General features: G+C 65.3%; 1 protein-coding gene across 1 annotated transcript; it reads left to right on the forward strand.

The window, feature by feature from the left end:
• Positions 1–72: 72 nt before the first annotated feature.
• On the forward strand, positions 73–27,989 carry XAB2 (XPA binding protein 2). Its single transcript, XM_077787684.1, has 20 exons — positions 73–365; positions 1,894–2,042; positions 2,920–3,043; positions 4,093–4,290; positions 5,266–5,400; positions 7,082–7,246; positions 8,928–9,072; positions 10,983–11,134; positions 12,367–12,486; positions 13,977–14,108; positions 15,447–15,578; positions 16,463–16,576; positions 17,746–17,908; positions 19,461–19,651; positions 21,405–21,527; positions 22,362–22,533; positions 23,898–24,024; positions 25,826–25,943; positions 27,338–27,428; positions 27,877–27,989. Exons 1-20 carry the CDS (start codon positions 78–80, stop codon positions 27,936–27,938), a joined length of 2,901 nt encoding a protein of 966 aa, XP_077643810.1. The 5' UTR covers positions 73–77; the 3' UTR covers positions 27,939–27,989.
• The last annotated feature ends 4 nt before the right edge of the window (positions 27,990–27,993 follow it).

Below are 27,993 nucleotides of genomic sequence, written 5' to 3' on the forward strand. Positions count from 1 at the left end.
AGGGAGGGCGGGAAGGAGTGCGGCAGAGCCGCCGGAAGTGAGGGCGGCGCGCCGGAAGTGAGGCGGCGCGCGGGAAGATGGCGGCAGCTGAGGCGGAGATGGCGGCGCGGGAGGAGCCGCCGGGAGAGGCGGCGGGAGAGAGACCGGGAGAGGCACCGGGAGAGAGACCGGGAGAGAGACCGGGAGCGGGGCCCGGCCCGGAGCAGCCGCCGGCAGCGCTGGAGGAAGCGGCAGCGCTGGAGGAAGCGGCAGCGCTGGAGGAAGCGGCAGCCATGGCGGAACCGGCAGCGCGGGAGGAAGCGGGGCCCGCAGCGATGGCGGATCCCGGAGCGGGGCCGGGCCCGGCGCGGCCCGAGTTGTGCTTCGTGAGTGCGGGGCTGTCCCCTGCTGTCCCCTGGTGTCTCCTGCTGTCCCCTGCTGTCCCCTGGTGTCACATGCTGTCCCCTGGTGTCGCCTGCTGTCCCCTGGTGTCCCCTGCTGTGCCCTGCTGTCCCCTGGTGTCGCCTGCTGTCCCCTGGTGTCCCCTGCTGTCCCCTGCTGTCCCCTGGTGTCACATGCTGTCCCCTGGTGTCGCCTGCTGTCCCCTGGTGTCCCCTGCTGTGCCCTGCTGTCCCCTGGTGTCACCTGCTGTCCCCTGGTGTCGCCTGCTGTCCCCTGGTGTCGCCTGCTGTCCCCTGCTGTCCCCTGCTGTCCCCTGGTGTCTCCTGCTGTCCCCTGCTGTCCCCTGCTGTCCCCTGGTGTCAATTGCTGTCCCCTGCTGTCCCCTGCTGTCCCCTGGTGTCCCCTGCTGTCCCCTGGTGTGTCCTGCTGTCCCCTGGTGTCACCTGCTGTCCCCTCCTGTCCCCTGCTGTCATCTCCTGTCTCTTTCTGTCCCCTCCTGTCCCTTTCTGTCCCCTCGTGTCCCCTCAAGTTCCCATCCCTGTCCCCATCTCTGTTCCTGCGCCTTGCTGTCCCTTTTTGTCCCGTTTTGTCCTCTCCAGTTCTCATTCCTGTCCCCATCTCTATCTTTGTCCCCTCCTGTCCCCTCGTGTCCCTTTCTGTCCTCTCCTGTCCCCTCCCGTCACCTCGTGTCCCCTCCTGTCCCTTTCTGTCCCCTCCTGTCCCTTTCTGTCCCCTTCTGTCCCCTCCAGTTCCCATCCCTGTCCCCACATCTGTCCCTGTCCCTGTGTCCCCTCAGGAGGAGCCGGAGCTGTCCTCTGTCCCCTGAGAGTCCCCTCAGTGTCCCCAGTGTCCTCTCAGGAGGAAGAGGAGGAGAAGGAACTCCTCAGGAACCCGTTCTGGGTGTCCCCAGTGTCCCCAGTGTCCCCTCAGGAGGAAGAGGAGGAGGAACTCCTCAGGAACCCGTTCTGGGTGTCCCCAATGTCCCCAGTGTCCCCTCAGGAGGAAGAGGAGGTCCAGCACGAGGAGGAACTCCTCAGGAACCCGTTCTGGGTGTCCCCAGTGTCCCCTCAGGAGGAAGAGGAGGTCCAGCACGAGGAGGAACTCCTCAGGAACCCGTTCTGGGTGTCCCCAATGTCCCCAATGTCCCCTCAGGAGGAAGAGGAGGTCCAGCACGAGGAGGAACTCCTCAGGAACCCGTTCTGGGTGTCCCCAGTGTCCCCAGTGTCCCCTCAGGAGGAAGAGGAGGAGGAGGAACTCCTCAGGAACCCGTTCTGGGTGTCCCCAATGTCCCCTCAGGAGGAAGAGGAGGAGGAGGAACTCCTCAGGAACCCGTTCTGGGTGTCCCCAATGTCCCCAATGTCCCCTCAGGAGGAAGAGGAGGTCCAGCACGAGGAGGAGCTCCTCAGGAACCCGTTCTGGGTGTCCCCAATGTCCCCTCAGGAGGAAGAGGAGGAGGAGGAACTCCTCAGGAACCCGTTCTGGGTGTCCCCAATGTCCCCAATGTCCCCTCAGGAGGAAGAGGAGGTCCAGCACGAGGAGGAGCTCCTCAGGAACCCGTTCTCCGTGCGGGGCTGGCTCCGCTATGCCCAGGCCCGGCAGCGCGGGCCCCGCGCCCGCCTCAACCAGATCTACGAGAGAGCCCTGAGGGAGCTGCCCGGCAGGTACGGGCACCTGGGGGGCACCTGGGGAGAGCTGGGGGGCACCTGAGGGCACCTGGGGGGAGCTGGGGGGCACCTGAGGGCACCTGGGGGGAGCTGGGGGGCACCTGAGGGCACCTGGGGGGAGCTGGGGGGCACCTGGGGGGCACCTGGGGGGAGCTGGGAGGTGCTGGGGGCACCTGAGGGCACCTGGAGGGAGCTGGGGGGCACCTGGGGGGCACCTGAGGGGAGCTGGGGGGGCTGGGGGCACCTGGGGGGCACCTGGGGCATGTGGGGGAGGGCTGGGGGCACCTGGGGGGCACCTGGGGGACACCTGAGGGGAGCTGGGGGGGCACCTGAGGGCACCTGGGGGGCACCTGAGGGCATCTGAGGGGAGCTGGGGGCACCTGGGGTACACCTGAGGGCATCTGGGCGGGGCTGGGGTTACCAGGGGTACACGTCAGGGCACCTGGGGTACACCTGAGGGCATCTGGGGTGCTTGGGGGTGGGGCTAGGTGGCTCAGGTGGCAGGAGCAACATGGGTGACACAGGTGGCACCGGTGCCAGCTGTGCCACCTGTGCCAGCTGTGCCAGCTGTGCCAGCTGTGCCCTCTCCCCAGCTACAAGCTGTGGTACCAGTACCTGTGCCAGGTGTCACAGGGGTGCCGGGTGACCCAGGTGCCAGGTGTGCCAGGTGTGTTAGGAGTGTCAGGGGTGCCAGCTGTGCCAGCTGTGCCAGCTGTGCCCTCTCCCCAGCTACAAGCTGTGGTACCAGTACCTGTGCCAGGTGTCACAGGTGTGTCAGGGGTGTCAGGTGACCCAGGTGCCAGGTGTGCCAGGTGTGTTAGGAGTGTCGGGGGTGGCAGCTGTGCCAGCTGTGCCAGCTGTGCCCTCTCCCCAGCTACAAGCTGTGGTACCAGTACCTGCGGCAGCGGCGGGCACAGGTCAAAGGTCGCTGCCCCTCGGACCCGGCCTTCGAGGAGGCCAACGCCGTCCACGAGAGGGCGCTGGTGTTCATGCACAAGGTGAGAGGGGACACCTGGGACACCTGGGGACACTGGGGACACCTGGGGACACCTGGGGACACCTGGGGACACCTGGGGACATGGGGGACACCTGGGGACATTGGGGACACCTGGGGGACACTGGGGACACTGGGACACTGGGGACATGGGGACACCTGGGGACACGGGGGACACCTGGGGACACTGGGGACACCTGGGGACACCGGGGACACCTGGGGACACGGGGGACACCTGGGGACACCTGGGGACACGGGGACACCTGGGGACACGGGGGACACCTGGGGACATGGGGGACATGGGGACAGATGGGGACATGGAGGGACACACCTGGGGTCAGCTGGGGACACACCTGGGGACAGCTGGGACACACCTGGGGACACCTGGGCACAGCTGGGGACATGGGGGACACCTGGGACATTGGGGACATGGGGACAGATGGGGACATGGGAGACATTGGGGACACCTGGGGACATGGGGACACCTGGGGACACCTGGGGACATTGGGGACACCTGGGGACAGCTGGGGACATAGGAGACATTGGGGACACCTGGGACATGGGGGACACCTGGGGACACTGGGGACACGTGGGACACCTGGGGACATGGAGGGACACCTGGGGACACCTGGGGACATGGGGGACACCTGGGGACATGGAGGGACACCTGGGGACACCTGGGGACACCTGGGGACATTGGGGACACCTGGGACATTGGGGACACCTGGGGACATTGGGGACACCTGGGGACATTGGGAACAGCTGGGGACAGCTGGGGACATGGGGACAGATGGGGACACCTGGGACATTGGGGACACCTGGGGACACCTGGGGACATGGGTCCCCAATCTGCCCAATGTCCCCAGCTGTCCCTCCATGTCCCCATGTCCCCCATGTCCCCAATGTCCTCACTGTCCCCAGTGTCCCCAATGTCCCCAATGTCCCCTCAATGTCCCCAATGTCCCCAATCCCCCAATGTCCCCAACATCCCCAGTGTCCCCAATCCCCCGATGTCCCCGGTGTCCCCTCACTGTCCCCACGTCCCCTGTGCAGATGCCGCGGATCTGGCTGGATTACTGCCACTTCCTGGCCGAGCAGGGCCGGGTGACGCGGACGCGCCGCGCCTTCGACCGGGCACTGCGGGCGCTGCCCGTGACGCAGCACCGGCGCCTCTGGCCGCCATACCTGAGCTTCGTGCGGCGGCACCCGCTGCCCGAGACCGCCGTGCGCGTCTTCCGCCGCTTCCTCAAGGTATGGCACACACCTGGGCACAGCCGGGCACACCTGGGCACAGCTGGGATACACCTGGGTACTCACACACACACACACAGACACAGACACACACACACAGCCGCTGCCCGAGACCGCCGTGCGCGTCTTCTGCCACTTCCTCAAGGTACCCGGGCACAGCTGGGCACACCTGGGCACACCTGGGCACACCTGGGCACACCTGGGATACACCTGGGCACACCTGGGATACACCTGGGCACACCTGGGCACACCTGGGTACTCACACGCACACACACAGACACACACACACACACACAGCCACTGCCCGAGACCGCCGTGCGCGTCTTCCGCCGCTTCCTCAAGGTACCCGGGCACACCTGGGCACACCTGGGGGCACCTGGGCACACCTGGGGGCACCTGGGCACACCTGGGGGCACCTGGGACACGGCTCTTACACGCCTAGCACACACCTAGGCACACCTGGGCACAGCTGGGCACACGTGGGCACAGCTGGGCACAGCTGGGGCACACCTGGCACTGAAGTGACACAGGTGACACTGAGATGACAGAGGTGACACAGGTGACACGCACGTGACTCATGTGTGTGCACCTGTGTCCCGAGGAGGCCGAGCAGCGCGGGGGGGCTCAGGTGACTCACATGTAACACACATGACACACGCGTGTGCAGCTGTGTCCCGAGGAGGCCGAGCAGTGCGGGGGGGCTCAGGTGACTCACATGTAACACACATGACACACGCGTGTGCAGCTGTGTCCCGAGGAGGCCGAGCGGCGTGGGGGGGTTCTGTGACACACATGTAACACGCGTGACACACGCGTGTGCAGCTGTGTCCCAAGGAGGCCGAGCAGCATGGGGGGGGGTACTGTGACACACGTAACACGCGTGACACACGCGTGTGCAGCTGTGTCCCGAGGAGGCCGAGCAGCACGGGGGGGTTCCAATGACACATGTAACACGCGTGACACACGCGTGTGCAGCTGTGTCCCGAGGAGGCCGAGCAGTTCGTGGCGTACCTGCGCTCCGTCGGCCGCCTGGACGAGGCCGCCCAGCTCCTCGCCCGCCTGGTCAACGACGAGCGCTTCGTGTCCCGCCACGGCAAGTCCAACTACCAGGTGAGGGCACCTGGGCACAGGGGTGGGCACCTGGGGGCACCTGGGGGCACCTGGGGGCACCTGGAGGGCACCTGGGGGTATCTGGGGGCACCTGGGGGCACCTGGGCACAGGTGAGGGCACCTGGGGACAGGTGGGGACAGGTGAGGGTACCTGGGGCACCCGGGAGCACCTGGAGGCACCTGGAGGGTACCTGGGGGCACCTGAGGACAGGTGAGGGCATCTGGGCACAGGTGAGGGCACCTGGGGGCACCTGGAGGGTACCTGGGGGCACTTGGGGGTACCTGGGGACAGGTGAGAGCACCTGGGGCACCTGGGGACAGGTGAGAGCACCTGGGGACAGGTGAGAGCACCTGGGGACAGGTGAGGGCACCTGGGGACAGGTGAGGGCACCTGGGGCACCTGGGAACCACCTGGAGGGTACCTGGGGATAGGTGAGGGCACCTGGAGGGTACCTGGGTACAGGTGAGAGCACCTGGGGACAGGTGAGGGCACCTGGAGGCACCTGAAGGTGGCCCAGGGCACCTGGGGACACCTGAGAAGGGCAGAGGGCACCTGGGGACAGGGGAGGGCACCTGGGACACCTGAGGAGGCACCTGGACACAGGTGAGGGCACCTGGGAACCACCTGAGCGCACCTGAGGGGGGCACAGGGCACCCACGGACAGGTGAGGGCACCCCGGGGTGATTCGGGATGGATTTTGGGTGGATTTTGGGTGGATTTTGGGCGGTTTTGGGTGGATTTTGGGTGGATTTTGGGTGGATTTTGGGCAGTTTTGGGGTCTCTCACCCCGTTTTTCCCAGCTCTGGCAGGAGCTGTGCGAGCTGCTGTCCCAGCACCCCGGGGTGATTCGGGATGGATTTTGGGTGGATTTTGGGCGGTTTTGGGTGGATTTTGGGTGGATTTGGGGTGGATTTTGGGTGGATTTTGGGTGGATTTTGGGCAGTTTTGGGTGGATTTTGGGCGGATTTTGGGCGGTTTTGGGGTCTCTCACCCCGTTTTCCCAGCTCTGGCAGGAGCTGTGCGAGCTGCTGTCCCAGCACCCCGGGGTGATTCGGGATGGATTTTGGGTGGATTTTGGGTGGATTTTGGGCGGTTTTGGGGTCTCTCACCCCGTTTTTCCCAGCTCTGGCAGGAGCTGTGCGAGCTGCTGTCCCAGCACCCCGGGGTGATTCGGGATGGATTTTGGGTGGATTTTGGGTGGATTTTGGGCGGTTTTGGGTGGATTTTGGGTGGATTTGGGGCAGTTTTGGGGTCTCTCACCCCGTTTTTCCAGCTCTGGCAGGAGCTGTGCGAGCTGCTGTCCCAGCACCCCGGGGTGATTCGGGATGGATTTTGGGTGGATTTTGGGTGGATTTGGGTGGATTTTGGGTGGATTTTGGGCGGTTTTGGGCGGTTTTGGGTGGATTTTGGGCGGTTTTGGGGTCTCTCACCCCGTTTTTCCCAGCTCTGGCAGGAGCTGTGCGAGCTGCTGTCCCAGCACCCCGGGGTGATTCGGGATGGATTTTGGGTGGATTTGGGGTGGATTTTGGGCAGTTTTGGGGTCTCTCACCCCGTTTTCCCAGCTCTGGCAGGAGCTGTGCGAGCTGCTGTCCCAGCACCCTGGGGTGATTCGGGATGGATTTTGGGTGGATTTGGGGTGGATTTTGGGCGGTTTTGGTGTCTCTCACCCCGTTTTCCCAGCTCTGGCAGGAGCTGTGCGAGCTGCTGTCCCAGCACCCCGAGCGCGTGCGCTCGCTGGACGCCGGCGGGATCATCCGCGGGGGCCTGACGCGCTTCACGGACCAGCGGGGCCGGCTCTGGGGCGCCCTGGCCGACTGCTACGTGCGCTGCGGGCACCTGGAGAAGGTGACACACCTGGGACAGACAGACTGACACACCTGGGCACACCTGGGACAGACTGACACACCTGGGACAGACTGACTGACACACCTGGGATTGACTGACACACCTGGGCACGGCTGGGACAGACTGACACACCTGGGCACGGCTGGGGGCACCTGGGCACACCTGGACTGACTGACATACCTGGGACAGACTGACGACTGACACACCTGGACTGACTGATACAGCTGGGACGGACTGACTGACACACCTGGACTGACTGATACAGCTGGGCACCGCTGGGACAGACTGACTGACACACCTGGGACAGACAGACTGACACACCTGGGCACGGCTGGGGGCACCTGGGCACACCTTGGACAGACTGACTGACACACCTGGGACAGACAGACTGACACACCTGGTCTGACTGACACACCTGGGCACGGCCGGGACTGACTGACACACCTGAGCACAGCTGGGGGCACGGCTGGGACAGACGGACTGACACACCTGGGACAGACTGACTGACACACCTGGACTGACTGACACACCTGGGATTGACTGACACACCTGGGACAGACTGAGTGACACACCTGGACTGATTGACACACCTGGGACTGACTGACACACCTGGGACACACCTGGGACAGACTGACACACCTGGGACAGACTGACTGACACACCTGGGGACTGACTGATACAGCTGGGCACAGCTGGGGCACCTGGGACAGACTGACTGACACACCTGGACACACCTGGGACAGACTGACACACCTGGGACAGACTGACACACCTGGGACTGACTGACACACCTGGGCACTGCTGGGTGCACCTGGGGAGGGACTGACTGACACACCTGGACACACCTGGGACAGACTGACACACCTGGGACAGACTGACTGACAAACCTGGGCACACCTGGGAGGGACTGACACAGCTGGGACAGACTGACTGACACACCTGGGGACTGACTGACACACCTGGGACACAGCTGGGACAGACTGACTGACACACCCGGGCACACCTGGGAGGGACTGACTGACACACCTGGGACACAGCTGGGGGCACCTGGGACAGACTGACACACCTGGGCACACCTGGAACACAGCTCGGCACAGCTGGGACTGACTGACACACCTGGACTGACTGACACACCTGGGACTGACTGACACACCTGGACTGGGTTTATCCTGTTCCAGGCCCGGGATGTGTACGAGGAGGCCGTGCAGACCGTGCTGACCGTGCTGGTTATCCCGGTTAAATTAATCCGGTTTATCCCGTTCCAGGCCCGGGATGTGTACGAGGAGGCCGTGCAGACCGTGATGACCGTGCTGGTTATCCCGGTTAACCCGGTTTATCCCGTTCCAGGCCCGGGATGTGTATGAAGAAGCCGTGCAGACGGTGCTGACCGTGCTGGTTAACCCCGGTTAAATTAACCCGGTTTATCCCGTTCCAGGCCTGGGATGTCTATGAGGAAGCCGTGCAGACTGTGCTGGTTAACCCGGTTAACCCGGTTAACCCGGTTTATCCCGTTCCAGGCCTGGGATGTCTATGAGGAAGCCGTGCAGACTGTGCTGGTTAACCCGGTTAACCCGGTTAACCCGGTTTATCCCGTTCCAGGCCTGGGATGTCTATGAGGAAGCCGTGCAGACTGTGCTGGTTAACCCGGTTAACCCGGTTAACCCGGTTTATCCCGTTCCAGGCCCGGGATGTCTATGAGGAAGCCGTGCAGACCGTGATGACCGTGCGGGATTTCACGCAGGTCTTCGACAGCTACGCGCGCTTCGAGGAGAGCGTCATCGCCGCGCTGCTCGACACGCAGGCCCAGCTCGGCCGCGGCCACGACGGTCAGGGGACCCCGAAATCGGGCAGGGGACCCCGAAATCGGGCAGGGGGACCCCGAAAATGGGCAGGGGGACCCTGAAAATGGGCAGGGGACCCCAGAAATGGGCAGGGGATCCCAAAAAATGGGCAGGGGATCCCAAAAAATGGGGAGGGGACCCCAAAAAATGGGCAGGGGATCCCAAAAAATGGGGAGGGGACCCCAAAAATGGGGAGGGGACCCCGAAATCGGGCAGGGGGACCCCGAAATCGGGCAGGGGGACCCTGAAAATGGGCAGGGGACCCCAGAAATGGGCAGGGGACCCTGAAAATGGGGAGGGGGACCTCGAAAATGGGGAGGGGGACCCAAAAATGGGAAGGGGGACCCCGAAAATGGGGAGGGGGACCCCAAAAATGGGCAGGGGGACCCCGAAATCGGGCAGGGGGACCTCGAAAATGGGGAGGGGGACCCCGAAAATGGGCAGGGGACCCCAGAAATGGGCAGGGGGACCCTGAAAATGGGCAGGGGGACCCCGAAATCGGGCAGGGGGACCCCGAAATCGGGCAGGGGGACCCCGAAAATGGGCAGGGGACCCCGAAAATGGGCAGGGGACCCCAGAAATGGGCAGGGGGACCCTGAAAATGGGCAGGGGGACCCCGAAAATGGGCAGGGGGACCCTGAAAATGGGCAGGGGGACCCCGAAAATGGGCAGGGGGACCCCGAAAATGGGCAGGGGACCCCGAAATCGGACAGGGGGACCCCGAAATCGGGCAGGGGGACCCCGAAAATGGGCAGGGGACCCTGAAAATGGGCAGGGGACACCAGAAATGGGGAGGGGACCCTGAAAATGGGCAGGGGACCCCAGAAATGGGCAGGGGACCCTGAAAATGGGCAGGGGGACCTCGAAAATGGGGAGGGGACCCCAGAAATGGGGAGGGGGACCCCGAAAATGAGCGGGGGACCCCGAAAATGGGGAGGGGGACCCCAAAAATGGGGAGGGCACCCCCGAAAATAAAGGGGGGGAACCCAAAAATGGGGAGAGATCCCAAAAACGGGCAGGGCACTGTCACCCCGTGTCACCCCGTGTCACCCTGTGTCACCCTGTGTCACCCTGTGTCACCCTGTGGCCCTGTGTGTCCCCTGTGTCACCCATGTCACCCTATGTCATCCTGTGTGTCCTGTGTCACTCGTGTCACCCTGTGTCACCCTGTTTGATCTCTGCGTCACCCTTGTCACCCTGTGTCACACTGTGTCACCCGTGTCAGCCCTGGGTCACCCTGTGTGTCCTGTGTCACTCTTGTCACCGTGTCACCCTGCGTCACCCTGTGTGACCCTGTGTGTCCCCTGTGTCGCCCCTGGGTCACCTGTGTGTTTTGTGTCACTTGTGTCACCCTGTGTGTCCTGTGTCACCCCGTGTGTCACCCGTGTCCGTGTCACCCGTGTCACTGTGTGTCACCGTGTCACTGTGTGTCACCCGTGTCATTCCGTGTGTCACCCGTGTCACTGTGTCACCTGTGTCACTGTGTGTCACCCGTGTCACTGTGTGTCACCCGTGTCACCGTGTCACCCCGTGTGTCACCCATGTCACCCGTGTCCGTGTGTCCCCGCAGGGGAGGTGGAGCTGGAGCTGCGCCTGGCGCGTTTCGAGCGGCTGATGGCGCTGTGCCCGCGGTGTCCCGTGTCCCGTCACCGTGTGTCACCCGTGTCACTGTGTGTCACCCGTGTCACCCCGTGTGTCACCCGTGTCACCGTGTCACCCGTGTCCGTGTCACCCCGCAGGGGAGGTGGAGCTGGAGCTGCGCCTGGCGCGCTTCGAGCGGCTGATGGCGCTGTGCCCGCGGTGTCACCCGTGTCACCGTGTGTCACTGTGTCACTGTGTGTCACCCGTGTCACCCCGTGTGTCACCGTGTCACCCGTGTCCGTGTCACCCCGCAGGGGAGGTGGAGCTGGAGCTGCGCCTGGCGCGTTTCGAGCGGCTGATGGCGCGGCGGCCGCTGCTGCTCAACAGCGTCCTGCTGCGCCAGAACCCCCACAACGTGCACGAGTGGCACAAGCGCGTGGCCCTGCACCAGGGACAGCCCGACAAGGTCCGGGGACACCGGGGACAGTGGGACACTGGGGACACTGGGGGGATTGGGGACATTTGGGGACAGTGGGGACATTGGGACATTGGGGACACTGGGGACATTTGGGGACAGTGGGGACACTGGGACATTGGGGACACTGGGGACACTGAGGACACTGGGGACATTGGGGACACTGGGGACATTGGGGACAGTGGGGACAGTGGGGACAGTGGGGACAGTGGGGACATGGGGACACTGGAGACATTGGGGACATTGGGGACATTTGGGACACTGGGGACACGGGGGACACTGGGGACGTGGCTGTTGGGTGCCGGGTGCGCCCGGGGGTTGTGGCTGGGATGGTCTGGGGGGTTGGGTGGCGGCTGTTGTGGCGGCTGTGCTGTCCCCGTGTCCCCAATGTCCTCCTGTGTCCCTGCTGTCCCTCTGTGCCGTGTCCCCTCTGTCCCCATGTCCCTCTGTCCCAGTGTCCCTGTGTCCCCTCTGTCCCTCTGTCCCGTGTCCTTGTGTCCCCATGTCCCTCTGTGCCGTGTCCTCTCTGTCCTTGTGTCCCCAGTGTCCCCTCTGTCCCTCGGTCCCTCTGTCCCATGTCCCCAACGTCCCCATGTCCCGTGTCCCGTGTCCCCATGTCCCCAACGTCCCCTGATGTCCCCATGTCCCTCTGTCCCATGTGTCCCTCTGTCCCGTGTCCCCAATGTCCCCCAATGTCCCCCGATGTCCCCGTGTCCCCAACATCCCCCGATGTCCCCCGTGTCCCCGATGTCCCTGATGTCCCCGATGTCCCCGTGTCCCCCGATGTCCCCGTGTCCCCGATGTCCCCGATGTCCCCCGATGTCCCCCGATGTCCCCGTGTCCCCGATGTCCCCGATGTCCCCCGATGTCCCTGTGTCCCCGTGTCTCCTGATGTCCCCGTGTCCCTCTGTCCCTCTGTCCCGTGTCCCCGATGTCCCTGATGTCCCCGATGTCCCCGATGTCCCCGATGTCCCTGATGTCCCCGTGTCCCTCTGTCCCTCTGTCCCGTGTCCCCAATGTCCCCTGATGTTCCCCGTGTCCCCAATGTCCCCCGATGTCCCCCGATGTCCCCATGTCCCCGTGTCCCCCGATGTCCCCATGTCCCCGTGTCCCCTGATGTCCCCGTGTCCCCGTGTCCCCAATGTCCCCTGATGTCCCCCGATGTCCCCCAATGTCCCCCGATGTCCCTGATGTACCCTGATGTCCCCGTGTCCCCGTCCCAGATCATCCAGACCTTCACGGAGGCCGTGCGCACGGTGGATCCCCAGCGCGCCACCGGCCGCCCCCACGAGCTCTGGGTGGCCTTCGCCCGCTTCTACGAGGACAACGGGCAGCTGGACGACGTGAGGGGCACCCCGAAACTGGGCACCCCGAAACCCTGAGGGGCACCCCGAAACTGGGCACCCCGAAACTGGGACACCCCGAAACCCTGAGGGACGCCCCAAAACCGGGGCACCCCGAAACCCGGGACACCCCAAAACCCTGGGCACCCCGAAACCCTGAGGGGCACCCCGAAACCCGGGGGGCACCCCGAAACTGGGACACCCTGAAACCCGGGGGGCACCCCGAAACCTGGGCACCCCGAAACCCTGGGGAACACCCCGAAACCCTGGGGAACACCCCGAAACCCGGGCAACCCGAAACTGGGACACCCCGAAACCCTGAGGGACGCCCCAAAACCGGGGCACCCCGAAACTGGGACACCCTGAAACCCGGGGGGCACCCCGAAACTGGGACACCCTGAAACCCTGAGGGACGCCCCAAAACCGGGGCACCCCGAAACTGGGACACCCCGAAACCCTGAGGGACACCCCAAAACTGGGGCACCCTGAAATGGGGACACCCCGAAACCCTGGGGAGCACCCCAAAACCCTGAGGGGCACCCCGAAACTGGGGCACCCTGAAACCCTGAGGGACACCCCATAACCATGAGGGACACCCCAAAACTGGGACACCCCGAAACCGGGACACCCCAAAACCTGCAGGCACTGCAAACCTGCCTGGGATACCGAAACCGGTCTGGGCCCCCAAAACCTGTCCCAGTGTCCCCAATGTCACCAACTGTCCCCAATGTCCCCCAATCCCCCCAGTGTCCCCAGTGTCCCCAGTGTCCCCCAATGTCCCCAATGTCCCCAATGTCCCCAGTGTCCCCAGTGTCCCCAATGTCCCCGATGTCCCCGATGTCCCCAGTGTCCCCAGTGTCCCCAATGTCCCAAATCCCCCCAATGTCCCCAATGTCCCCAATGTCCCCAGTGTCCCCAGTGTCCCCAGTGTCCCCAATGTCCCCAGTGTCCCCAGTGTCCCCAGTGTCCCCAGTGTCCCCAATGTCCCCAATGTCCCCAATGTCCCCAATCCCCCCAGTGTCCCCAGTGTCCCCAATGTCCCCAGTGTCCCCACTGTCCCCAGTGTCCCAAATCCCCCCAATGTCCCCAATGTCCCCAATGTCCCCAGTGTCCCCAGTGTCCCCAGTGTCCCCAATCCCCCCAGTGTCCCCAGTGTCCCCACTGTCCCCAGTGTCCCCAGTGTCCCCAATGTCCCCAATGTCCCCAGTGTCCCCAGTGTCCCCAGTGTCCCCAATGTCACCAATGTCCCCAGTGTCCCCAGTGTCCCCAGTGTCCCCAGTGTCCCCCAATGTCCCCAGTGTCCCCAGTGTCCCCAGTGTCCCCAATGTCCCCAATGTCCCCACTGTCCCCAATGTCCCCAGTGTCCCCAGTGTCCCCAGTGTCCCCAGTGTCCCCAATGTCCCCAGTGTCCCCAATATCCCCAGTGTCCCCGATGTCCCCGATGTCCCCAGTGTCCCCAGTGTCCCCAGTGATGTCCCCTGTGTCCCCAGGCCCGCTCCATCCTGTCCCGTGCCACGCGGGTTCGGTTCCGCCGCGTGGAGGATCTGGCGGCGATCTGGTGCGAGTTCGGGGAGCTGGAGCTGCGCCACCAGCGGCACCAGGAGGCGCTGAGCGTGCTGCGGGTGAGGGGGCACCCCAAAAACGGGACCCCAAAAATGGGACCCCAAAAATGGGCACCACAAAAATGGGACCCCAGATGGGACCCCAAAAACGGGACCCCAAAAACGGGACCCCGAAACGGGACCCCAAAAATGGGTACCACAAAACGGGACCCCGAAATGGGACCCCAAAAACGGGACCCCAAAAACGGGACCCCAAAAATGGGCACCACAAAAATGGGACCCCAAAAATGGGACCCCAAAAATGGGCACCACAAAATGGGGCCCCGAAATGGGACCCCAAAAACAGGACCCTGAAATGGGACACCTCAAAAACGGGACCCCAAAAATGGGCACCACAAAATGGGACCCCAAAAATGGGCACCACAAAATGGGACGCCAAAAATGGGACCCCGAAACGGGACCCCAAAATGGGACCCCAAAAACGGGACCCCAAAAACGGGCACCACAAAAATGGGATCCCAAAAATGGGACCCTGAAATGGGACACCTCAAAAACGGGACCCCAAAAATGGGCACCACAAAACAGGACCCCGTTTTTTCCCATTTCCCCGTTCCCACTCCCGTTTTTTCCCATTTTTTCCCATTTTCCCCGTTCCCACTCCCGTTTTTTCCCGTTCCCACACCCGTTTTTTCCCGTTTTTTCCCATTTCCCCGTTCCCACTCCCGTTCTTCCCCATTTTCCCCGTTTTTTCCTGTTTTTTCCCATTTTCCCCATTCCCACTCCCGTTTTTTCCCGTTTTCCCCATTCCCACTCCCGTTTTTTCCCGTTTTTCCCCGTTCCCACTCCCGTTTTTCCCCGTTTTTCTCCGTTTTCCCCATTCCCACTCCCGTTTTTTCCCATTTTTTCCCGTTTTTTCCCGTTCCCACTCCCGTTTTTTCCCGTTTATTCCCATTTTCCCCATTCCCACGCCTGTTTTTTCCTGTTTTTCCCCATTTTCCCCATTCCCACTCCCGTTTTTTCCCATTTTTCCCCGTTTTCCCCGTTCCCATTCCTGTTTTTCCCCGTTTTTCCCGTTTTCCCCGTTCCCATTCCCGTTTTTCCCCGTTTTTCCCGTTTTCCCCATTCCCACTCCCATTTTTTTCCATTTCCCCATTCCCACTCCCGTTTTTCCCGTTTTCCCCATTCCCACTCCCATTTTTTTCCATTTCCCCATTCCCACTCCCGTTTTTCCCGTTTTCCCCATTCCCACTCCCATTTTTTTCCATTTCCCCATTCCCACTCCCGTTTTTTCCCGTTTTCCCCATTCCCACTCCCGTTTTTTCCCATTTTTCCCCGTTTTTCCCCGTTCCCACTCCCGTTTTTCCCCGTTTTTCCCGTTTTCCCGCGGTTTCTCCCCAGAGAGCCACGGCGCTGCCGGCGCGCCGGGCCGAGTTCTTCGACAGCTCGGAGCCGGTGCAGAACCGGCTCTACAAATCCCTGCGCGTCTGGGCCATGCTGGCCGACCTGGAGGAGAGCCTGGGCACCTTCCAGGTGGGCACCGGGCACACCTGGGCACACCTGGGCACACCTGGGGGGGCATGGACACCTTCCTGGTGGGCACTGGGAACACCTGGGCACACCTGGGCACACCTGGGGGGACATGGACACCTTCCTGGTGGGCACTGGGAACACCTGGGCACACCTGGGCACACCTGGGGGGCATAGACACCTTCCTGGTGGGCACTGGGCACAACTGGGCACACCTGGGCACACCTGGGGGGACATGGACACCTTCCAGGTGGGCACCAGGCTCACCTGGGCACACCTGGGCTCACCTGGACACACCTGGGGGGACATGGACACCTTCCTGTTGGGCACTGGGCACACCTGGGCACACCTGGGCACACCTGGGGGGCATGGGGACACCTGGAGGAGAGGCTGGGCACCTTCCAGGTGGGCACCGGGCACACCTGGGTACACCTGGGCACACCTGGGGGGACATGGGCACACCTGGGCACAGCTGGGGACAGCACTGTGTCCCCGTGCCCGGGGTGTGCTGGACCTGCCTGTGACCCTGCTGTCCCCACGTCCCCTGACCGTGTCCCTGTCCCCTGTCCATGTCCCCATGTCCTCTGTCCCCATCCCTGTGTCCCTGTCCCTGTCCCCTTGTTCCTGTCCCCATGTCCCCATGTCCCCATCCCATGTCCCCATCCATGTCCCTATCCCTGTCCCCATCCCGTGTCCCCGTCCCGTGTTCCCATGTCCCCTTGTTCCCCATCCCATGTCCCCATGTCCCCATCCATGTCCTCATCCCCTGTCCCCATGTCCCCATGCCCTGTCCCCATCCTGTGTCCCATGTCCCATGTCCCGTGTCCCCATCCCGTGTCCGTGTCCGTGTCCGTGTCCGTGTCCGTGTCCGTGTCGGTGTCCCGCAGTCGACGCGGGCGGTGTACGAGCGCATCCTGGACCTGCGCATCGCCACCCCCCAGATCGTCATCAACTACGCGCTGCTGCTGGAGGAGCACGGCCGCTTCGAGGACAGCTTCAAGGTGACACGGGACGGGGACAGGGGACACTGGGGACACTGGGGACACTGGGGACAGCTGCAAGGTGACACGGGACAGGGGACAGGGAACAGCTTCAAGGTGACACGGGATGGGGACAGGGGACACTGGGGACACTGGGGACAGCTGCAAGGCGACACGGGACAGGGGACAGGGGGACAGCTTCAAGGTGACACGGGACAGGGGACACTGGGGACAGCTTCAAGGTGACACTGGGACCTGGGGACAGGGACACTGGGGACAGATGGGGACACAGGGGGATGGCTGGGGACAGCTGGGACAGCTTCAAGATGGCACCGGGACACTGGGGACAGCGGGGACAGTTGGGGACAGCTGGGGATGGCTGGGGACAGATGGGGACAGCTGGGACACTGTGGGGACAGTGCAGCACAGGGCTGGGGTCACCCAGAGAGGTTGGGGACATCCAGAGAGGGGTTGGGGACATCCAGAGGGGTGTTGGGGACAGCCAGAGGGGTTGGGGACACCCCAGGAGGGTGTTGGGGACACCCCAGTCACCCTGTGGCTCACAGAGGTGTCCCCGTGGGTGCACATGAGCGGTGTCCTGCTGTCCTGGTGGTGGCACTGTGTCCCCATGCCAATGTCCCCAGTGTCCCCAGTGTCCCCAGTGTCCCCAGTGTCCCCAATGTCCCCAATGTCCCCAATGTCCCCAGTGCCCCCAATGTCCCAATGACCCCCCCATGTCCCCAGTGTCCCCAATCCCCCCAGTGTCCCCAATCCCCCCAAATGTCCCCAATGTCCCCAATGTACCCAGTGTCCCCAATCCCCCCAGTGTCCCCAGTGTCTCCAATGTCCCCAATCCCCCCAGTGTCCCCAGTATCCCCAATGTCCCCAATCCCCCCCAATGTCCCCAATGTCCCCAATGTCCCAATGACCCCCCCATGTCCCCAATCCCCCCCAATGTCCCCAATCCCCCCCAATGTCCCCAGTATTCCCAGCATCCCCAATCCCCCCAGTGTCCCCAGTATCCCCAGTGTCCCCAGTGTCCCCAATGTCCCCAATGTCCCCAGTGTCCCCAATGTCCCCAGTATCCCCAATGTCCCCAGTGTCCCCAATGTCCCCAGTATCCCCAGCATCCCCAATCCCCCCAGTATCCCCAGTGTCCCCAGTGTCCCCAATGTCCCCGTGTCCCGCAGGCCTACGAGCGTGGCATCGCGCTGTTCCGCTGGCCGCACGTCGGGGACCTGTGGCTCACGTACCTCTCCAAGTTCGTGGCTCGTTACGGCGGCCGGAAGCTGGAGCGGGCCCGGGACCTCTTCGAGCAGGCGCTGGACGGGTGTCCCCCACAGCACGCCAAGAGTAGGGACAGGGACATGGGGACATGGGGACATGGGGGCACTGGGGACACTGGGGACATTGGGGACACTGGGGACACTGGGAACATGGGGGACATTGGGGGGGCATTTGGGACATTGGGGACATTGGGGACATGGGGACACTGGGGATTTTGGGGGGACATTGAGGACACGGGACGGGGGGACACTGGGGACATTGGGGGCACTGGGGGGATTGGGGACATTGGGGACATTGGGGACACTGGGGACACTGGGGACACTGGGGACATTGGGGACACTGGGGACACTGGGGACATTGGGGATATTGGGGACATTGGGGACATTGGGGACATTGGTGGCATTTGGGACACTGGGGACACTGGGGACACTGGGGACACTGGGGACAGTGGTGGCATTGGGGACATGGCAGGTAGAGGGGAGCGGGGGGTGCCAGGACAGGTGTCCCTGTCTCTGTCCCCTCACTGTCCCCATGTGTCCCCTCCCTGTCCCTCCATGTCCCCGTGTGTCTCCCCTGTGTCCCCTGCATGTCCCCTTGTCCCCTCACTGTCCCTGTCCATGTCCCCTCCGTGTCCCCATGTGTCCTCTCCTTGTCCTTGTGTGTCCCATGTTCCTGTGTGTCCCCTCTGTGTCCCCACATGTCCCCATATCTGTCGTCATGTCTCCCCTGTGTCCCCATGTCCATGTCCCCGTGTCCCCCACATGTTCCCTCCATGTCCCCATGCCCTCCCATGTCCCCGTGTCCCCCCGTGTCTCTCACCTCAATGTGTCTTCACATGTCCCCGTGTCCCCCCATGTCCTCCCATGTCCCCGTGTGTCCCCGTGTCCCCACATGTCCCTGTGTCCCCTCCATGTCCTCATGTCCCTGTGTCCCCCTGTCCCCATGTCCCCATGTCCTTGTGTACCCCCGTGTCCCCCTGTCCCCCCGTGTCCCCATGTCCCCACATGTCCCCTCATGTCCCTGTGTGCCCGTGTCCCCCCCTGTCCCCCCATGTCCCTGTGTCTCTCACGTGCCGTGTCCTCCCGTGTCCCCGTGTCCCCCGCGTATCCCCGTGTCCCTCACATCCCCATGTCCCCGTGTCCCTCACGTGCCGTGTCCTCCCGCATGTCCCCGTGTCCCTCACGTCCCCATGTCCCCCTGTGTGTCCCCGTGTCCCTCACGTGCCGTGTCTCCCTGCGTGTCCCTGTGTCCCCCCACACGTCCCCATGTCCCTCACGTGCCGTGTCCCCCCGTGTCTCGTGTCCCCCCCGTGTCCCCGTGTCCCGTGTCCCCCCGCGTGTCCCGTGTCCTCCCGTGTCCCCGTGTCCCCCTGTGTGTCCCCGTGTCCCTCACGTCCCCGTGTCCCCCCATGTCCCCATGTCCCCCTGTGTGTCCCTGTGTCCCTCACGTGCCGTGTCCCCCCGTGTCCCATGTCCCCCCCCGTGTCCCATGTCCCCCCGCGTGTCCCGTGTCCCCGCGTGTCCCGTGTCCCATGTCCCCCCCCGTGTCCCCCCGTGTCCCCGTGTCCCGTGTCCCCCGCGTGTCCCCGTGTCCGTGTCCCGTGTCCCCGTGCCCGCAGCCATCTTCCTGCTGTACGCGCGGCTGGAGGAGCGCTTCGGGCTGGCGCGCCGGGCCATGGCGGTGTACGAGCGCGGCACGCGGGCGGTGCCGCCGGCGCAGCAGGCCGACATGTTCCACATCTACATCCGCCGCGCCGCCGAGCTCTTCGGCGTCACCCACACGCGCCCCATCTACCAGAGAGCCATCGAGGTGGGCACCTGGGGGCACCTGGGGGCACCTGGGCACACCTGGGGGCACCTGGCACACCTGGGCGCACCTGGGGGCACCTGGGCACACCTGGGCACACCTGGGGGCTGGGCACCCTGGGGCTATGGGGCACTGAGGGGTACCCAGAGCTCTTCAGCGTCACCCACACGCGCCCCATCTACCAGAGAGCCATCGAGGTGGGCACCTGGGCACACCTGGGGCACCTGGGCACACCTGGGGGCACCTGGCACACCTGGGGGCACCTGGCACACCTGGGCACACCTGGGGGCACCTGGGGCACCTGGGGGCATGGGGGTACCTGGGGACTGGGCACACCTGGGGGCCTGGGGGCACTGAGGGGTCACCCACATGCGCCCCATCTACCAGAGAGCCATCGAGGTGGGCACCTGGGCACACCTGGGCACACCTGGGGGCACCTGGGCACACCTGGGGGCTGGGCACACCTCGGGCACTGAGGGGTCACCCACATGCGCCCCATCTACCAGAGAGCCATCGAGGTGGGCACCTGGGCACACCTGGCACACCTGGCACACCTGGGGGCACCTGGCACACCTGGGCACACCTGGCACACCTGGGCACACCTGGGACACATCTGGACCACCTGGGGGCACTCTGGGGCTGGGCACAGCTGCCCACACCTGGGGGGCTGGGGACACTGAGATGGGGACAGGTGGGCACTGGGAGACACGGGTGGCACAGGTGGGCACAGGTGGCAGAGGTGGCACAGGTGGGCATAGCTGGGCACAGGTGCCCCAGGTGTCACTGGTGGGTACAGGTGGCACAGGTGGGCACTGGTGGCCCAGTGTCACCAGTGGCCCAGGTGTCCGAGGTGTCCCAGTGTCACGGGTGGCACCGTGACCAGGTGGCACAGGTGGCACAGGTGGGCACTGGTGTCACAGGTGTCACAGGTGTCCTGGGTGTCAGTGCCATGCCACGCCCAGGTGGGTACAGGTTTCCCAGGTAGACACAGGTGTCACCACTGTCCCGTGCCAAGGTGGGCACAGGTGGGCACGGGTGTCCTGGGTGGGCACAGGTGGGCACAGGTGTCCTGGCTGTCCCAGGTGGGCACAGGTGTCCTGGGTGGGCACAGGTGGCACAGGTGTCCTGGGTGGGCACAGGTGTCCTGGGTGGGCACAGGTGGGCACAGCTGGGCCCAGGTGGGCCCAGGTGGCACAGGTGTCCTGGGTGGGCACAGCTGGGCCCAGGTGGCACAGGCGTCCCGGGTGGGCACAGATGTCCTGGGTGGGCACAGGTGGGCACAGGTGGGCCCAGGTGGCACAGGCGTCCCAGGTGTGCCATCTGTCCCAGGTGGACACAGGTGTCCCGGGTGGGCACAGGTGTCCCAGGTGTTACAGGTGGGCCCAGGTGACACAGGTGTCTCAGGTGGGCACAGGTGTCCTGGGTGGGCACAGCTGGGCACAGCGGGGCCCAGGTGGCACAGGTGTCCTGGGTGGGCACAGGTGTCCCAGGTGTTACAGGTGGGCCCAGGTGACACAGGCGTCCCGGGTGGGCACAGGTGTCCTGGGTGGGCACAGCTGGGCACAGCTGGGCCCAGGTGGCACAGGTGTCCTGGGTGGGCACAGGTGTCCCGGGTGGGCACAGCTGGGCTCAGGTGGGCCCAGGTGGCACAGGCGTCCCGGGTGGGCCCAGCTGTGCCCAGCTGTGCCAGCTGTGCCAGCTGTGCCAGCTGTGCCAGGTGTGGCAGGCGTGGCAGCGTCCCGGCCGCCCGCGGCAGGTGCTGGGCGACGAGGCGGCGCGGGAGCTGTGCCTGCGCTTCGCCGACATGGAGTGCAAGCTGGGCGAGGTGGATCGGGCACGCGCCATCTACACCTACTGCTCCCAGATCTGCGACCCGCGGGTGAGCGGGCACGGGGCACGGGGCTGGGGGACTGGGGGGACTGGGGGGACTGGGAGGGACTGGGAGGGACTGGGAGGACTGGGGGGGATTGGGAGGGGATTGGGAGGGACTGGGATGGGATTGGGAGGGACTGGGATGGGATTGGGGGGGATTGGGAGGGGATTGGGAGGGACTGGGATGGACTGGGAGGGGACTGGGAGGGAACTGGGAGGGAACTGGGGGGGACTGGGGGGACTGGGATGGACTGGGATGGACTGGGAGGGACTGGGATGGGATTGGGAGGGACTGGGAGGGGACTGGGATGGACTGGGATGGACTGGGAGGGACTGGGAGGAACTGGGATGGACTGGGATGGACTGGGATGGGACTGGGGGACACTGGCGGCACCCTCTGCTCCCAGATCTGCGACCCACGGGTGAGGTGGCACCCGGCCAGGAGTGTCCCCATGTCCCTGACAGTGTCCCTGCATTGTCCCCATGTCCCTCATGATGTCCCCATGTCCCTGACACTGTCCCCATGTCCCCATGTCCCCATGTCCCCAGATCACGGGCAGCTTCTGGCAGACGTGGAAGGAGTTTGAGATGTGACAGTGTCCCCGTGTCCCCATGTCTCTCATGATGTCCCCATGTTCCTGTCCCAGATCACGGGCAGCTTCTGGCAGACGTGGAAGGAGTTTGAGATGTGACCCTGTCCCCGTGTCCCCATGTCCCTGATGATGTCCCCATGTCCCTGTCCCTGTCCCAGATCACGGGCAGCTTCTGGCAGACGTGGAAGGAGTTTGAGATGTGACCCTGTCCCCATGTCCCTCATGATGTCCCCATGTCCATGTCCCAGATCACGGGCAGCTTCTGGCAGACGTGGAAGGAGTTTGAGATCCGCCACGGCAACGAGGACACCATCCGGGAGATGCTGCGCATCAAGCGCAGCGTCCAGGCCACCTACAACACCCAGGTGAACTTCATGGCCTCGCAGATGCTCAAAGTGTCCGGCAGCGCCACCGGAACGGGTACGGCACCGGGACCCGGGCACGGGGGCACGGGGGGTACGGGCGTGGCACCGGGGGCACGGGTACGGCACCGGGCATGGGGGCACGGGGAGCGTGGGGGGTCCCGGATGTCCCGGGGGGTCCTGGGGGATCCCTGGAGGTGTCCCAGGGGGTCCATGGGGGGGTCTCGGATGTCCCGGGGGGTCCTGGGGGGTCCCAGGGCATCCATGGGGGGGTCCTGGGGGGTCCCTGGGGGATCCCTGGAGGTGTCCCAGGGGGTCCATGGGGGGGGGTCCCAGATTTCCCTGGGGGTCCTGGGGGGTCCCTGGAGGTGTCCCAGGGGGCCCATGGGGGGTCCTGGATGTCCCGGGGGGTCCTGGGGGGTCCCGGGGCATCCATGGGGGGGTCCTGGGGGGTTCCTGGGGGATACCCAGGGAGTCCATGGGGGGGATCCATGGGGGTCCATGGGGGGGTCAATGGGTGATCCCTTGGGGGGTCCATGGGGGTCCTGGGTGTCCCAGGGGATCCCTGGGGGATCCCTGGGGGGTCCCTGGGGGGGTGGATGGGGGATCCCTGGGGGGGTCCATGGGGGGGTCCTGGGGGGGTCCTGGGACCCCAGGGGTTCCATGGGGGGGTCCATGGGGGTCACAGGGTGCCATGGGGAGACCCAAGCTACCATGGGGGGTCCTGGGGGATCCCTGGGGGGGTCCATGGGGGTGCTCCAGGGGGTCCCTGGGGGTGCCCCAGGGGTCCCGGTGCCCACGCTGACCCTGGGCAGTGTCGGACCTGGAACTGGGGGGGTCCCGGGGGGTCCCTGGGGGGGTCCATGGGGGTGCTCCGGAGGGTCCATGGGGGTCCCTGGGGGTGCCCTGGAGGGGGTCCCGGTGCCCACGCTGACCCTGGAGGGTCCTGGGGGGTCCCTGGGTGATCCCCGGGGGTCCCGGTGCCCACGCTGACCCTGGGCAGTGTTGGACCTGGAACAGGGGGGACCATGGGGGTCCCTGGGGTGCCCGGGGTGCCGGTGCCCACGCTGACGGTGCTGTGGGTAGTGTCAGACCTGGCACTGGGGGGTCCCGGGGGGTCCCTGGGGTGCCCGGGGGTCCCGGTGCCCACGCTGACCCTGGGGGGTGCCCGGGGGTCCCGGTGCCCACGCTGACGGTGCTGTGGGCAGTGTCGGACCTGGCACCGGGGGGTCCCGGGGGTGCCCGGGGGGTCCCTGGGGTGCCCGGGGTCCCAGCGCCCACGCTGACGGTGCTGTGGGCAGTGTCGGACCTGGCACCGGGGGGTCCCGGGGGGTCCCGGGGGGTCCCGGGGGGTCCCTGGGGTGCCCGGGGGTCCCTGGGGTGCCGGGGTGCCGGCGCCCACGCTGACGGTGCTGTGGGCAGTGTCGGACCTGGCGCCGGGGCAGAGCGGGCTGGACGAGATGAAGCTGCTGGAGCAGCGCGCCGAGGCGCTGGCGGCCGAGGCCCAGCGGGACGCGCCGCGCCCGCCCCAGCGCCTGCTCTTCGTCAGGTGAGCCCGCGGCGCCGGCCCTGGCACGCACACCCAACCCTGGCACACCCCTGGCACACCCCTGACACGCCCCTGACACAGCCACAGAACCCTGGCACGGCCCTGGCACGGCCCTGGCACGCCGCCCAACCCTGACACGGCCCTGACATGCCAATGACACGCCCACCCAACCCTGACACGCCACTGACACGCCCACGGAACCCTGGCACGCACACGGAACCCTGACACGGCCCTGGAACACCCCTGACACGCCCACCCAACCCTGACACGGCCCTGACACGGCCCTGACACGCCCCTGACACGCCCACCCAACCCTGACACGCCACTGACACGCCCCTGGCACACCCACGGAACCCTGGCACACCCAATGAACCCTGACACACCCAATGAACCCTGACATGCCCCTGGCACACCCCTGACACGCCCATGGAACCCTGACACGCCCACAGAACCCTGACATGCCCCTGGCACGCCCCTGACACGCCCACGGAACCCTGACACACCCACGGAACCCTGACATGACCCTGGCACGCCCCTGACACACCCCTGACACACCCACGGAACCCTGACACGCCCACGGAACCCTGACACGCCCCTGACACACCCCTGACACACCCACAGAACCCTGACACGCCCACAGAACCCTGACACACCCACGGAACCCTGACACGCCCCTGACACACCCCTGACACACCCACAGAACCCTGACACACCCACGGAACCCTGACAAGCCCCTGACACATCCCTGACACACCCACAGAACCCTGGCACGCCCCTGACACACCCCTGACACGCCCACGGAACCCTGACACGCCCCTGGCACGCCCACCCAACCCTGACACGCCCCTGACACGCCACCCAACCCTGACACGCCACCCAACCCTGACACGCCACCCAACCCTGACACGCCCACCCAACGCTGACATGCCCCTGACACGCCCCTGACACACCCATGGAACCCTGACACACCCCTGACACGCCCACCCAACCCTGACACGCCCAATGAACCCTGACACGCCCCTAACACACCCAATGAACCCTGACACGCCTCTGACACGCCCATGGAACCCTGCCACGCCTCTGACACTCCCACGGAACCCTGACATGCCCACAGAACCCTGACACGCCCCTGACACACCCAAGGAACCCTGCCACGCCCCATGAACCCTGACACACCCAATTCACCATGCCACACCCCTGCCACGCCCCTGCAACGCCCACCAAACCCTGCCACACCCGCTGCCACACCCATCAATCCCTGCCACTCCCAATGAACCCTGGCACGCCCAATGAACCCTGCCACGCCTACTACCACACCCACCGAACCCTGCCATGCCCACCGAACCCTGCCACGCCCAATGAACCCTGTCATGCCCGTTACCACACTCACCGAACCCTGCCATGCCCCTGCCATGCCCACGGAACCTTGCCACGCCCCTGCCACGCTCACTTTGCACTGGCACACCCATTGAACCATGCCACACCCATCAAACCAGGCCACGCCCCTGCCACACCCATCAAACCGTGCCGTGGCTGTCTAACCCTGCCACGCCCCGTGCCACGCCCACCCAACCCTGCCACGCCCATCAAACCTTGCCACGCCCACCCAACCCTGCCACACCCACTTGACTGTGCCACGCCCACGTCACACCGCCACGCCCGCCCAGCCCTGCCACACCCATCAAACCATGCCGTGGCCGTCTAACCCTGCCATGCCCCGTGCCACGCCCACCCAACCATGCCACGCCCCATGCCACGCCTGTCTAACCATACCACGGCCATGGAATCCTGCCACGCCCAGTGCCACGCCCACCAAACCTTGCCACGCCCACTTAAGTGTGCCACCCGCACCTGGTGGTGCCGTGCCCAGTGCCACGCCCACCAAATCCTGCCACGCCCCGTGCCACGCCCACTTACCTGTGTCACGCCCACCTGGGGGCGCCACGCCACGTGCCACGCCCACCTAACCCTGCCATGCCCACCCACCTGTGCCATGCCCACCTGTGCCACACCCAACTAACAGTGCCACACCCACCTGACCCTGCCACGCCCACCCACCTGTGGCAAGCCCACCTAAACCTGCCACGCCCACCCAGCTGTGCCACGCCCACCCAGCTGTGCCACACTCACCTGACACTGCCACACCCACCCACCTGTGCCACGCCCACCTAACCCTGCTACACCCACCCAACTGTGCCACGCCCACCTGACCCTGCCACGCCCACCCACCTGTGGCAAGCCCACCTAAACCTGCCACGCCCACCCAGCTGTGCCACTCACCTGACACTGCCACACCCACCTGTGCCACACCCACCTAAACCTGCCACGCCCACCTGACCCTGCCACACCCACCCAAATGTCCCACGCCCACCTAAACCTGCCACGCCCACCCACCTGTGCCACGCCCACCCACCTGTGCCACGCCCACCCGATGCTGCCACGCCCACCCGATGCTGCCACGCCCACTGCCACACTCACAGCCTCCCCCATCTCCCCTGTGGGTGCAGAGTTTGGGGTCTCGGTGCCATTTTGGGTCTCTGGGTGCCGCTTTTGGGGTCCCCCTGGGTTCCAACGGGTTTTGGGGTCCCAATCCTGATTTTGGGGTCTCCCCTGCCAACGGGTTTTGGGGATCCCTGGTGCTAATTCGGGGTCCCCACGTGCCGATTTTGGGGTGCCCTGGGGTCGTGATGGATTCTGGGGGCTCTGGGTGGTGATTTTGGGTTGTCCTCGGGGTTGTGATTTTGGGGTCCCGATGTTGGTTTTGGGGTCCCAGTGCCCATTTTGGGGTGCCCCGGGGTTGTGATGGATTTTGGGGGCTCTGGGTGTCAATTCTGGGGTGCCCCTGGGTAAAAACGGGTTTTGGGGTCCTGATGTCAATTTTGGGGTTCTAGTGCTGATTTTGGGGTGTCCCGAGGTCGCGATGGATTTTGGGGCACCCCAGGGGGTCGTGATGGATTTTGGGGTGCCAGTGCCGATTTTGGGGTTCTAGTGCCCATTTTGGGGTGCCCCGGGGTCGCGATAGATTTTGGGGCACCCCGGGGTTGCGATGGATTTTGGGAGCTCTGGGTGCCGATTTTGGGTTCTCCCCGGGGTTGCGATGGATTTTGGGGTGCCGGTGCCGATTTTGGGGTGCCCCGGGGGGGTCGCAATGGATTTTGGGGTGCCGGTGCCGATTTTGGGGTGCCCCGGGGGGGTCGCGATGGATTTTGGGGTGCCGGTGCCGGTTTTGGGGCGCCCCCAGGGGTCACGATGGATTTTGGGGTTCTTGTGCCGGTTTTGGGGTGCCCCCGGTGCTGACGTGGGGTCGGGGCAGGGCCGAGGCCCCCCGGGGGCTGAGCCCCCCCTGTCCCTGCAGGGGAACCCCGAGGAGATCGAGCTGGACGAGGAGGGGGAGGAGCCCGACGGTACCGGGGGAGGGGCTGGGGGAGGGGCACACGGGGAGGGGGAGGGGCTGGGGGAGGGGCACACGGGGAGGGGGAGGGGCTGGGGGAGGGGCTGGGGAGGAGGGGGAGGGGGTGGGGGAGGGGCACAGGGGGAGGGGGAGGGGATGGGGAGGGGGAGGGGCTGTGGGGAGAGGCTGGGGAGGAGGGGGAAGGGCTGGGGGGAGGGGGAGGGGCCCGATGGTGCCAGGGGGAGGGGAAGGGAAGGGGCTGGGGGGAGGGGAAGGGGCACAGAGGGAGGGGGAGGGGCTGGGGGGAGGAGCCTGACAATACCGTGGGGGGGAGGGGCACGAGGGGGGAGGGGCAGTGGGATTTGGGGTGGGGGGGGAGGGGTCCTGGGCACAGCCCTGTTTGGGGATGGGTGAGCGCCCCTCCCCCACCCTGACCCTCCCCCTCCCCTCCCCTCCCCCAGAGGTGCAGCTGGAGCAGCGCCAGGTCCCGGCCTCGGTTTTTGGGGGGCTCAAGGACGACTGAGACCCCCAGGGGCGCCCCTCCCCCCCCAATAAAAACCCCCTTTGGACACGGCCCG

The sequence above is a fragment of the Lonchura striata genome, chromosome 21 (assembly GCF_046129695.1).
Source record: "Lonchura striata isolate bLonStr1 chromosome 21, bLonStr1.mat, whole genome shotgun sequence".
NCBI classification, from domain to species: domain Eukaryota; kingdom Metazoa; phylum Chordata; class Aves; order Passeriformes; family Estrildidae; genus Lonchura; species Lonchura striata.